The sequence below is a fragment of the Helianthus annuus genome, chromosome 5, assembly GCF_002127325.2.
Source record: "Helianthus annuus cultivar XRQ/B chromosome 5, HanXRQr2.0-SUNRISE, whole genome shotgun sequence".
NCBI lineage: Eukaryota > Viridiplantae > Streptophyta > Magnoliopsida > Asterales > Asteraceae > Helianthus > Helianthus annuus.
In genome coordinates this window covers 134817684-134831220 of record NC_035437.2, presented here as the reverse complement: position 1 = coordinate 134831220, position 13537 = coordinate 134817684, and the positions used below count along the sequence as shown (strand labels likewise).

The 13537-nt window shown below is 37.5% G+C and overlaps 1 protein-coding gene and 1 non-coding gene across 2 annotated transcripts; one reads left to right on the top strand and one right to left on the bottom strand.

Annotated features, from left to right (window-relative positions):
* Positions 1-5157: 5157 nt before the first annotated feature.
* LOC118492779 lies at positions 5158-5264 on the top strand. The gene has a single exon (XR_004894781.1). It is a non-coding gene; the product is annotated as a small nucleolar RNA R71 (small nucleolar RNA).
* Positions 5265-9026: 3762 nt separating this feature from the next.
* Positions 9027-9494, bottom strand: LOC110943649 (extensin-like). The gene has a single exon (XM_022185385.1). The coding sequence runs from the start codon at positions 9492-9494 to the stop codon at positions 9027-9029; it is 468 nt and encodes a 155-aa protein (XP_022041077.1).
* Between the last annotated feature and the right edge of the window lie 4043 nt (positions 9495-13537).

The window sequence follows — 13537 nt, the reverse complement described above, 5'->3', positions numbered from 1 at the left end:
CGGGCCCACCGGGAAATCAGGGTGTGACGTTTTGATGCTTGATGCGTGCTAGTGTGTATATCTTTTAAGTATATATTTTAAGCCCTTTTTACACTTTAGCCAAGTTTTAAATTTACAAAACACGATATTTACTAACACTAAACACACATATGGGCAAGTGCACCCATCGTGGACGTAGTATAGTGTTGGTAAGATACCGAGGTCGTCCAAGGACACAAGAGCTTTTAGTACCGGTTTATCCTCAACGTCTAATCAAATCAAAATGTTAGAAAAAAAATTTTAAACTAAGAAAATAAAACTAACTAAATGCTGAAAAATAAAAATAAAAACAGATAGACAAGATGAGTCACTTGGATCCGACTCGTGTGTTAATATAACCTTTGATTATTTTCACACTTTTGCACTTGTTTAAGAGATTATCTTAGTTATTGTAGTAGGCCCCTCTTTTGAAGGCGACGTTACCCTCAACCCAGTAGTTTGAGTCAGCGAGGATACAATCCTAAAGGGTTGGATTATTGAAAGATAATTAATTAAGTTATTAATGCAAATTATGGTAGGCCCCTCTTTTGGAGGTGACGTTACCCTCGACTAAGTAGTCTGAGTCAGCAGGGATACAGTCCTAAATAGCCGGATTATAGTATTAATAGTAGTTAACTTATGAGGGGATCAAAGAGTTTGGACCCCCGCCATCCAATACCTTTGGGTATTGAAGGAGGTCCTACTAAATTTGACCCAGGTCCCTTGCAGGACCTCTAAACGCTGAACAAGAGCAAGACCCTTACCAAACTGTTCCCTTAACCCCCGACCAGGTAGCCAACATACCTCCATATAGACCGTGGAGATATGAATGGTGAAAATCTTTTATTTTATATAGACAGTAAAATAATGCCAAGACACCACGGACAAACGATAAGGAAGAATCACCTTCAACATAAGCAACTAGTTATTAAAGTCATTAATACAAAACTAATTAAAAAGTGCAAAAGATTAAAAATAAAAAGTATTATACTAAACACTTGTCTTCACCAAGTGATGTAAAAGACTTAGGCAAACATGGCCTTGATTGTTAAGAACTCTTACGATCAATCTTGGATCCCGAGACGACTCACACACTCTATGATGGACAATGGATGATGGTGGTGGATGATGGTGTTGTGATGGTGGTGGGTGGTGGATGAAGTGTGAGAGAGGTGGTGTGCCAAGGGATGAGTTGCAATGGCTCCAAGCACTCCTATTTATAGGCTGAACAGAAGCCTGGGCACGGCCCCGTGTCCGCTGGGCACGGCCCCGTGCCCGTCTGACACTATCTCTCTTCATTAATTGTAATTCGCAATTACAATTAATGCGCCTGCAGTACTTTGGGCACGCCCCCGTGTTCACTGGGCACGGCCCCGTGGTGAGCAATAGAAGCTTCTACAGGTTTGTCTTTTCTGCTGCTTCTTGGGCACGGCCCCGTGCTCGCTGAGCACGGGGCGTGTTCAGTCTTCTGCCTTCTCTATTTTGTTTGGGAGGATGCTGTCGAGGGGTCGGGCAGCCCACTTTTGTTTCCTTTCTTGTATTTATGTTAGATTTAGCTGTCTTTTTGCTTCTTTTGTTAATTTGAGCTCATTTAATCCTGAAAATACAAAAGGAAGACAAAAACACACCTTTTCCAACATTAGTACTTAAAAGGGTTAGTTTTATGCCTCATTTGATGTAATTTATTTGTTGCATTTTACACATATCAAATATCCCCACACTTGAATTTTTGCTTGTCCTCAAGCAAAACTCTTTAATATGTGGCTTACACTCCCAAATGGAATGGGTAGAAGAGAAGGTTTTGGGCTTGTCATAGAGTGTCGGGATTTTCCAAGATTGTTTAGGTTTTATTTTTACTTATTTACAATCCTATTCGTCATGATTTATTAAAAACTTTTCATAAGGTAAATTATTTATTAAGGCATAACATACCTTTCTAAAATTCCATTTATATACAAGTTCACATACCTCACGGGAGAAATCCCTCACACTCGGCCGAAGGTGTATTTTTAGTGAATCACTCGAGAGCGGCATGGAACTTATTCCTACCATAAGCTTGCCAAGCAATCAATCCTCCTCCTTTTTAACTTTATACCTTTGTAAGTATCAAGAGGACTTTTTGGGTGAAGGGTTAGGCTTGGGCTAAAGATGGGTGGTTGGGTTAGTGGTTAGTAGAAAAGGGCGAAAAGCGTAAAAAACGTCGGTTTTCGTAAAACATTTTGTTTTTGTGACTTTCTATTTTCAATGAAGTATTTATTGAAACAAGTTTTTGTTTGAGGAGCTTTGTTTGTTTATTTCAAACTTCATTATAAAATATATATATATATATATATATTTTGTCACACGAAAACCGAGCTTGTTACTAAAATAAAAGGGTAAAAATAAAAAAGGGTTTTTGGTGGGTAAAAGGGTTTTGGGTTAAGAAATGAAAAGGTTTAGGCTCAAAGGGGTTAACTAGGGGGAATTTTTGGGTAGGTGAAAAGAAAAATAAAAATAATGGTGTTGAAAGAAAAAGAGTTAGTCCTAATGCCTCCATTATTTACTTACTTGGGTTTAAGTTGGTAAGGACTGGGAATGAATTGTCGTGGCAAGTTCTAGAGTCGTAAGAACCAAGCGGCTATTCACACAAGAAACGAAAAATGAGCATTTAGCATAAAAATGTATATTTGTATGCTCAATAAAGGCTCAAAACTCACTTTTGTGGGAATGAGTTTTTATGTGATCAAGTATATATAATCGAATTTTAACTAAGCTTGTCATGCCGTTTCATAATTTTCTTATGTTGGTTCTTTTTATCACGACGCTATCGGTTGTAAACTTATAAAATTATAGCCTTGTTAGTCTTAGAATTCCCAACTTAAACTTAGACAAGTAGAAAAAATGAAATTTTTTTGAAAAAAATTGGGGTGATTAACGGTTCCAATAGAGTTTTGTGTAAGGCTTGTTATTAGGACTTGCAAAATTCAAGGTTTTAGCATCCCCCCCACACTTAAATTACACATTGTCCTCAATGTGTCCCAAAAATAAATTTTTAGGTTGATTGAATGTGTAAAATGGTGTTAAAAGCAAAATTTTAGGCTATTGGCAGTCTGGACACGGCCCCGTGGTGACCGGGCACGACCCTGTGTTCAGGTGCCAGTAACAATAATTAAAGAAAAGAAACAGAAGCCTGGACACGGGGGCGTGTTCGGTGAACACGGCCCGTGTCTAGTTACCTGAACTGGGCATTTGTCTGCAGGATGTTCAGCACGGGGCCGTGTTGGCTGGGCACGGCCCGTGCTGAGCTTACTGTAATGGAGAAATTGTTGTCGGATGGCCTTGTTTTTGTGCATGGGGCTATGTTTCTCGTTTCCCTTGTCATCCTTGACCACTATGAGTGTGTTTTATTCCTGCAAATTAAAACTAAAAGATTAAACTTAAACTAAGGATAGTTCCGCGGATTGCCTCCGTGGTGCGCCACGTTTATAAGGGTCCTTGGCTAGACCCAAGGCAAGGTTATATGTTTTCTGAGCGGGATGTTTTGCATCCCATGTTGCACCGTCGGAGAGCATCATCCAAACTCGAATCAATAACCTTCATGTAATTGACCGGGTCATCGTCCTCTATTCTCTTCCCAACCCCGAACTTTACTTCATTATCCCCATATTTTAAAGTGAGTGTTCCGTCATTCATGTCCACCACTGCCTGTGCGGTGGCGAGAAATGGTCTCCCTAGTATGAGGGGGACTTCAGTGTCTTCTTCCATATCAAGTATGACAAAGTCGGCCGGGTAGACGAAATTGTCGACCTTGACTAGGAGATTTTCAATGACACCTTGCGGGAACTTGACGGATCGATCAGCAAGTTGTATACTCATTTTTGTAGGACTCGTTTTTCCTAGGCCGAGTCTTTTGAACATTGATGCGGGCATGAGGTTAATTCTAGCCCCGAGGTCGGCTAGTGCATTACGAACGGGGGAGTCCCCGATCGAGCAAGGAATTGTGAAGCTTCCGGGATCAATTTTCTTTTGGGGGAATTTGTTGAGTACGAGGGCGGAGCATTCTTCGCCTAAGTTAACTAATTGCAATGTTTCAATTTTCCTTTTATGAGTGAGGAAGTCCCTCATGAACTTAGAGTATTTAGGCATTTGGGTTAGGACATCAATGAAAGGAATGTTGACATGCAATTGTTTTAGCAAACTTTCGAATTTTGCGAATTGCTCATTGGTCTTTTGACGGATTAACCTACCGGGGTATGGAACCGGAGGAGCCTTGGTGGGCTCTGGAGGTGGAGGAGTGACCTTCTCTTGCTGTGGCGGAGATGTGACCTCCTCAATAGGTGCTGGCCCTTCCTTCTGCGGGACCCACGGTACGGTTCCGTAGAGTGATGAGATGAACTTGTGCCTTTGGGTTTGACTCGGTATTACTTAGTAGCGCGCCTTGCGGTCTCTCGGAGAAATTTTGGGCTAGTTGGTTTATTTGTTTTCCAATGTTTTGAATACTAGCTTGTTGATTCCTAAAATTTGATTCTAATTGTAGAAATCTATCCGAGTTTTTCTTTTCAGTGTAGGAGATGAGGCGAGATATAGTATCTTCAAGCCTTTCTCGTCCACCTTGTTGTTAAGGGAAATTTTGTGACTCATTTCTTGGTTGTTGAAAGTTTGTTCGTTGGTTTACGCTTTGTTGGTTACTACCATTGCCGGGTTCTCTCCAACCAAGGTTAGGGTGATTTCGCCATCCTTGGTTGTAGGAGCCCGTTGGAGGACCCGACGGCCTAGGTCTATTATCAATGTAGTTTACCGATTCTTGTTGATCGTCTGTTTCTTTCATACAACTCCAATTTTCATGTGGCCCACCACACCCTTCACAAGCCATAACCGAGACCGTTTTTGTCATTTCCAATTTTTTTTATTTTTGAAGAAAGGGCCTCGATTTGGGCTTGTAAAGAAGTGCTTTCATCAACCTTATGGGCACCCGGGGCAATAGATTTATTGCCTCAGGGAGTGTGCCACTGGAAATTGGTTTGAGCAATTTCCTCAATTTGATTATATATTTCATGCGGGCGGCGATTACCTAAAAGTCCCCCGGAGCTAGAGTCAAGTGTCTGCCTTGTGTGTGGCAACAACCCATTATAGAAAGTGGATACTTGTTGCCATATCGCAAGGCCGTGATGTGGACACTTTCGCAATAGCTCCTTGAACCTTTCCCAAGTTTCATATAAGGATTCCCCGTCCTCTTGTGAATATGTATTAATTTCAGTCATTAATTTAGCCGTTTTAGCGGGAGGGAAGTACTTATATAGAAATTTTTGGGCTAGTTCATCCCAGGTGTTTACTGATCCAGCTGGGAGGGTGTTAAGCCAAGCTTTTGCTCGGTCTTTTAGTGAAAAAGGAAACATTCGGAGGCGGATGGCGTCATTTGATGCTCCATTGATCCGAAAGGTATCACATATTTCTAAGAAATTAGTAATATGTAGATGGGGATCCTCGTCCGCAAGCCCATGGAAGGTTGCAGAGTTTTGAAGCATCTGTATCAAATGCGGCCGAAGTTCGAAGTTATTGGCTTCAACATTCGGTGCATTGATAGCGGCGCCGAGATTACCTACGGTGGGTCGTAGATAATCCATGAGGGTATGTTAGTCCGCCATTGGGAGTGGGTTCCCCGAAACCTTCTCTTGGTTTTTAGCTTTTAGCCTTTTTCTGAGAAAGCGTTCGGGTTCTTCTAGAGGTTCTTTTATGTCTTTATTAGAACTGGAGCTCATACACTACGTAGAGGTGGCGTCTAGTTCCAAGTCCTGCAACAAAAACAGAAAAGAATGTTGGTCAGAAGGTTCCCCACGGCCCCGTGCTCAGTGAACACGGCCCGTGGTCGGAGTTACAGTGATTGTTTTCCGGATCCCTGTTACTGGAGAGTTGGACACGGCCCTGTGTTGCACCGACACGGCCCCGTGGTCAGCCTTCTGTAACTTGGAAAACTAAAAACTGCCAGTAATACTGCTGGGCACGGCCCGTGTCCGACCAGGCACGACCCGTGCTGAGCTCTGCAGAAGCTGAAAAATTTAAGAAAATCCTAAAAAAATAAAAAGAAAATAAAAAAATGATTAGGCCGTTGATTCCTAACTTTCTTAAAATCTTTGTGTCCCCGGCAACGGCGCCAAAAACTTGATTCGTGCTAGTGTGTATATGTTTTAAGTATATATTTTAAGCCCTTTTTACACTTTAGCCAAGTTTTAAATTTATAAAACACGATATTTACTAACACTAAACACACATATGGGCAAGTGCACCCATCGTGGACGTAGTATAGTGTTGGTAAGATACCGAGGTCGTCCAAGGACACAAGAACTTTTAGTACCGGTTTATCCTCAACGTCTAATCAAATCAAAATGTTAGAAAAAGATTTTTAAACTAAGAAAATAAAACTAACTAAATGCTGAAAAATAAAATAAAAATAAAAACAGATAGACAAGATGAGTCACTTGGATCCGACTCGTGTGTTAGTATAACCTTTGATTATTTTCGCACTTTTACACTTGTTTAAGAGATTATCTTAGTTATTGTAGTAGGCCCCTCTTTTGAAGGCGACGTTACCCTCATCCCAGTAGTTTGAGTCAGCAAGGATACAATCCTAAAGGGTTGGATTATTGAAAGATAATTAATTAAGTTATTAATGCAAATTATGGTAGGCCCCTCTTATACAGTCCTAAATAGCCGGGTTATAGTATTAATAGTATTTAACTTATGAGGGGATCAAAGAGTTTGGACCCCCGCCATCCAATACCTTTGGGTATTGAAGGAGGTCCTACTAAATTTGACCCAGGTCCCTTGCAGGACCTCTAAACGCTGAACAAGAGCAAGACCCTTACCAAACTGTTCCCTTAACCCCCGACCAGGTAGCCAACATACCTCCATATAGACCGTGGAGATATGAATGGTGAAAATCTTTTATTTTATATAAACAGTAAAATAATGCCAAGACACCACAGACAAACGATAAGGAAGAATCACCTTCAACATAAGCAACTAGTTATTAAAGTCATTAATACAAAACCAATTAAAAAGTGCAAAAGATTAAAAATAAAAAGTATTATACTAAACACTTGTCTTCACCAAGTGATGTAAGAGACTTAGGCAAACATGGCCTTGATTGTCAAGAACTCTTACGATCAATCTTGGATCCCGAGACGACTCACACACTCTATGATGGACAATGGATGATGGTAGTGGATGATGGTGTTGTGATGGTGGTGGGTGGTGGATGAAGTGTGAGAGAGGTGGTGTGCCAAGAGATGAGTTGCAATGGCTCCAAGCACTCCTATTTATAGGCTGAACAGAAGCCTGGGCACGGCCCCGTGTCCGCTGGGCACGGCCCCGTGCCCGTCTGACACTATCTCTCTTCATTAATTGTAATTCGCAATTACAATTAATGCGCCTGCAGTACTTTGGGCACGGCCCCGTTGTGAGCAATAGAAGCTTCTACAGGTTTGTCTTTTACGCTGCTTCTTGGGCACGGCCCCGTGCTCGCTGAGCACGGGGCGTGTTCACTCTTCTGTCTTCTCTGTTTTGCTTGGGAGGATGCTGTCGAGGGGTCGGGCAGTCCACTTTTGTTTCCTTTCTTGTATTTATGTTAGATTTAGCTGTCTTTTTGCTTCTTTTATTAATTTGAGCTCATTTAATCCTGAAAATATAAAAGGAAGACAAAAACACACTTTTTCCAACATTAGTACTTAAAAAGGGTTAGTTTTATGCCTCATTTGATGTAATTTATATGTTGCATTTTACACACATCAATGCTTCCAATTGTTGTATTGTTTCCCATTGCGAAAAATTCGGATCAACCCATCCAAGGAATCCTGTACACTGATAACCAAAACATGAGTAAAACCTTCGGCCTAGATTTTTACGAGTTGTTGATGTTCGAATTATAGCCTCCCTACCACACCTTCAATATGTTGGGAAACCATGATTTGTGAAATTAGGGTTTCAAGGGGTTTGAAGGAAAGATTTGGGGAAGAAAGCATGCTTATATGCGTTTAGGGTTTGTACAATAAAATATCATTAAAAACAAATGGGAAATGACATTAATACCCTCATGTGCAACACATGTGAACCAAGAAAATAAACGTGGACCCTGTATCAAAATATGAACATAAAGGTTGTTTTTAACAGATTTAAAGTGGAAAGTATGGTCTGCACTTTAGGTTAAACACAAAGGTTGATTTGTGCAATTTTGTCTCGATTTTTTAATTTGTAATATCTATTTTGATTTTGTTCCCATTTGTTTCAGTGTATTTTGTTATGGTCTTTCTTTTGAATTTATCGTAAGTCGATTTTACCCCTACAGTGTAGTAGTTTTTTTATCAACCAAATTATTCTTATTTTGGGATGGTTTTAGTTCTGAACCTCATCTATACATACACATATACATATACTATATATAAAACCAAGGTTGGTTTTCTTTTTGTTGTTTTCTATTTGTATATGACAGATTAAGTTTATGGCCTATCTATGTTTTCATGCATATTTGAATTATGTTTTAAACTATAACAAAAAAACGATACCAGTCAAACCTTTTGCCAATTACTTCATATATATCCAAATATGAAGTCCTTGAATAACATAGGAAACACCTGGTAGGAGTTCAACCATTTTAGAATAAGTTGACCAGATAAAGGAATCAAGACAGAACTCACATAAATGTCAAATGTGAAAAAAAGTTAACAAATCAGCAAATAAATATGTAGAAAATAATCATCTAGTTGATATAAGAATTAATTACAAATACTCTTTGTAATTTAGTAAAAGTAGCATATGTGTGGTCAAATAATAAAAAGTTGTGATTTTTAGATCTTTATGGTCTGTTTGGTATGACGTAATAGAATAGATGAGCGAATGAAATGGACGAGATAATAGAATGGATAAAGGAATGAAATTGATCATTACATTTCATAGTCTTGTTTGGTTACCATGGAGGAAATGAATAAATCATTCATTAAATTGTGTTGTTTGGTAGGTAAGAAAAGAGGAATGAATTAAATTGGCAATGGGCGGTGGCGGTGATCGATGGCGGTGGCAGCGATGGGTGGCGGTGGTCGGTGGTAGCAGTGATGGGTGGCGGTGGTCGGTGGATGACGGTTGTTAGCGGTGGCGGCGGCGATGGTAGGGGTTGGCGGTGGTCTGCGGTGGCAGGTGGCGGCGATGGTGGTGGCGACAGATGGTGGTGTCGGCGGCGACGATGGGTGGTGGTGGTCGATGGTAGCGGGTGGTGGCAGTGGAGGATGGTGGTGGTGGTGGTGGTGGTCGGCGGAGGGTGGCGGTAGTGGTCGAGGTGGTGGTGGTTTGCGATGGCGGGTGGCAACGATGGTAGTCGATGGCGGTGGCGGCGGGCGGCGGTGGCGGTGGAGGACGGTGGTGGTGGTCGGCGGAGGTTGGTGGCGGGTGGTGACGACGACAGGTGGTAGATGGTAGATGGTGGAGGTGATGAGCGGTGTTTGTGACATGAATGAAATGGAAAAAAACAAGAGGAGTGGATGGAATAAATTTGAGGGAATGCAATGACTTATGTAATGAGTGATTCCATTACGTTGACCAACCAAACACGCTTTTTTTCATTCCCTCGCAATAGTTCATTAGATTTCACTTCCCATTCCTACATACCAAACACTATCTTAATTTCAACTTATTATATGTTTCGGTCATATGAAATGGACGAGTATACCCCTTTAATTAAAAAAAAAAACATAAACTGTTAAAAAAAATAGCCGTTCCATTTTGTCTTCTTCTTGGTGTATCACACCATCACGATTTGTAGTCCATATGTGTACACATGGTTTGTGAAGTATCATATTCCAAAATGGTTCCTTATATTTGTTCACTTTCGTCACTATAGTCGAAAACTCAATTTTTTTGAATCCGGGTCATGTGATTTTAGTTTTGTTGTCATTTTCATCCAAAAGCAAAATCTGATCAGATTTTTCAGTTAACATTCAGTTTTTTTTAATCATTTTCCTCCATTTTAATAAAATGCAAAATTGTCAGATTTTTTTAATTTGTTATAATAAAACGTTAAGAGACCATTTTGCCCTTCATTAAAAAGGAAGAAAAAGAAAAAAAAATTATATGTTAACTGACAACTCTGACAGATTTTGATTTTGGATGAAAATGACAACAAAATTGAAACCACAAGAATCCAGATTCAAAAGACTTGAGTTTTAGATTAAAGTGGCAAAAGTAACCAAACCTTAGAGACCATTTTAACAGTTTCTCTATTTTTTTATTACTAAAATTAATGTTTGACCATTCGAACATGTAACTTCTTAAAGTTAGATATTACATGTATTGCTTATGCGAGTCTCATCATCATCATACTCAGTAAATCTCACCAATAGTAAATCTAAGGTATGGTCTGAGGAGGTTAAGATGTAGACAGCCTTACCTCTACCCGTTAGGAACATAGAGGCTGCTTCCAGTGAGACCCCCCGACTCGATAGTAGTTTTGCATCAATCCTTGGACATAATGCACATAACACTCGGCCATTAAGACAAATGCCAATTAGTGCAGGTACTCCCTTGTCTTTCGGTTATCAACGCCACCACATGATGCATGATTAACCATCCCCCTCGTTTAACGTTATTTTCATGAAAAATGTTAAAATTAATACACTTTCACTTTTGCACCCCGACCGCCCACACATATATATACATTATATGCGCATACCGCCAGCGGGGCGTTGCTTATGTGAGTCTGTCTCTAGTAATTATCTTTTGAATAACTGTAAATAACTCAAAAAAACAAAACAAAATGTAATAAAAACTAATAAGTTGATATAAATAATATTATCCTCAGCACTTTAAATCTGAATGTTTAATGTTTAATATTTTATAAATATACTAGGTTATAGACCCGCGTATTACACGGATTTAAACACTTCCCTTTAAAAAAGAAATAAAAATCCTATTACAAATATGTGATTGACCTGAGTAGTTCGTAATATTCAACTTAAACATAAATTATTTTGAAATACAAGAATAAATCGAAAACTACAACCAATATGTGAAATAAGCATAATTATTCATTTAAAAAACTATTAAAATCATATGTTTTAAAATTATAGATAGCTGACGTTAAAAAGTTAAAGAAAAGGTTTAATTATTCTTTTAATAAAAACTTTAAGTACTTTTTTAATTATCAATCTTGAATTTTAATTAATATTAATAGCATTGTATTTCTTAATAATCATTAATTAGAATTATATATTAATTAAGTAATATTATTAATGATTTGAAGAAGAAAATGCCATGTGACATTAGTTAGAATTTTGAATAAGAAAATGTCATATGGCATTAGTTAGAGTTTTTTTTATTAGAATTAGACCAGGTTACAGCCTCGTGAATACACGATTTGAATAAGGAAAACTATTCGTTTACACAACACAATAAGACAAATAGTTGTGTCTGATAATCATCTCACAAACTTACAATCTTTTGGTCATAGTAAACAATACCCAACTTGCTTCTAAAGTGCTTAATCATCAATTCTCTAGGAAGCTTTGTACTTATTTTTACATCGTTTAGGTGAACACTAAAAACATAATTTTTTTACAACTCAGAAGTTTATTTTCCCTTATTTTGTAATACAAATTAACCTACCTTGCCTCATGTATAATTTTGAAAAATGTTAGGCTTTATTAGTAAATTGTTAAGTTATATTAATAAACGTACAAATTTTTCTAACAAAACTATTAAAGTGTTAAATCACGTAATATGGTAAATATGAAAAATATTTAAACTCATACTTGAGTTTAGATTTGATTATTCTCCAAAGTAACACAAAGTTTGTTTCAAACATATCATGTTGTCTATCATAATACTTAAATATCCGTAGCTTCTTCATTTTCTCGGTAATTTGATTCAAAAGTATCATTATTATTACTATTATAAATATAATAAAAATTAACCGTGTTTAGTAAGTTTTAATACAAAGGTATCATTATCATTATAAATTATAAATATATACGAAGTAGGCGCGGATATTAAGGTAATGATTTTAATAGAAGCAATATTGTCATTATATTATATTAACATGATTTAAAAAAATAAAAATAAAAATCAATTTTGATTAGAAACGATTTTTAGGGATGATATGATGTTAAACTGTGACATTCATTAAAATCGTGTATTAGAAGTAAGATTTGTTCTTCTAAAAGTATAGAAAACTTGTACGCAAATTTTGTTACGGTGTAATTTATATTATTTATTTTGTATTAATAAAATGTAAACAAATATGAAAACCCATAAAAATTATAATCGTGTATTACTATGCTAAAAGTAGAAAAATTAGCATATAATAAAGTTATTTCCAAAAGAAATGCAACACTTCTTAATAACAGTAATAAAAAACAAACAAAAATTAATCAATATATGAACTATAATTATAATAATAGAAAAGGATAAACGACAATGATAATTATTTTTCTATAAATTTAAATTGAATGAGGTGAGTTAAATTCAATTCAATTATCTATTACATAAAATTTAAATAAAAAATCAAAGATTAGGGGGAAAATGTCATGTAACATTAAATGGAGTCTTTTATTAATATTTAGACTTACATATGATTATGGATTAACTTTTGATAATTAAAGTAAGAGTAAATTACACTTTGTGGCCTTTAAGTATATCAGGAATTATGACACATGTCCTTTAAAAGATTTAATTTCAGTTTATGTCCAAAAATCGCATGTTATGTAACACTTTATATCCTTTTAAGCAAACTGAGTTAATTATTTCAGTTAGGTTAAATTAGCTCAAGGGCAAAATTGGTATTTCATACTCTTTTGCATCAGATACCCCTTTAGAAAACCATATTTGTTTTTGAGTAAATTAAACCCACTCGAAAATCATCATCACCGGAAACGAAACACCAAACAAGAGTTCAACACCTTGCCCCGGACTAGGTCGAGTCTTGCCTAATTCCCTATAGTTATGGCTCTGATACCAATCTGTCACACCCCAACCGATGGCGGAAACATCGGGGCATGGCACTGAGCGAAACAGATTGTCAAGAAAAATTTCATAACGACTAAATTACCAAATAGTTAATATTATGTCCCATACCATAACCCATTAAGTAATATAATTATTACATACATAGATATTCTCAAAACAAAACATGTTCCGACAACTCAGATTCAAATAAATAAATTGTCTTTGTTTCTAGACTCCATACTACTTGATTCCACAAAAGCAGTTAAAGCACAACATCCTAAGCACCTGTCACATACGTTAAAATAGAGGTCAATACACATAGTGTAAAGGTGAGCATACAAGTTTGATATAGTATAATAGAGTTCGAAATCGTTTACGCATAACTAGCATGTAACATGTATAAAGTGAAGGCAAGTAGGTTATCGACAGAGAAATATGCACAGACGTGACTGCGAGTTGTAGAATGCGCAACACATATCCCCACTAGGATACGTGAAGTAAAGCCCTTAACAAACCCGGTCCACGACAGGTGCTGAGTCCAAACTATAGTACTATC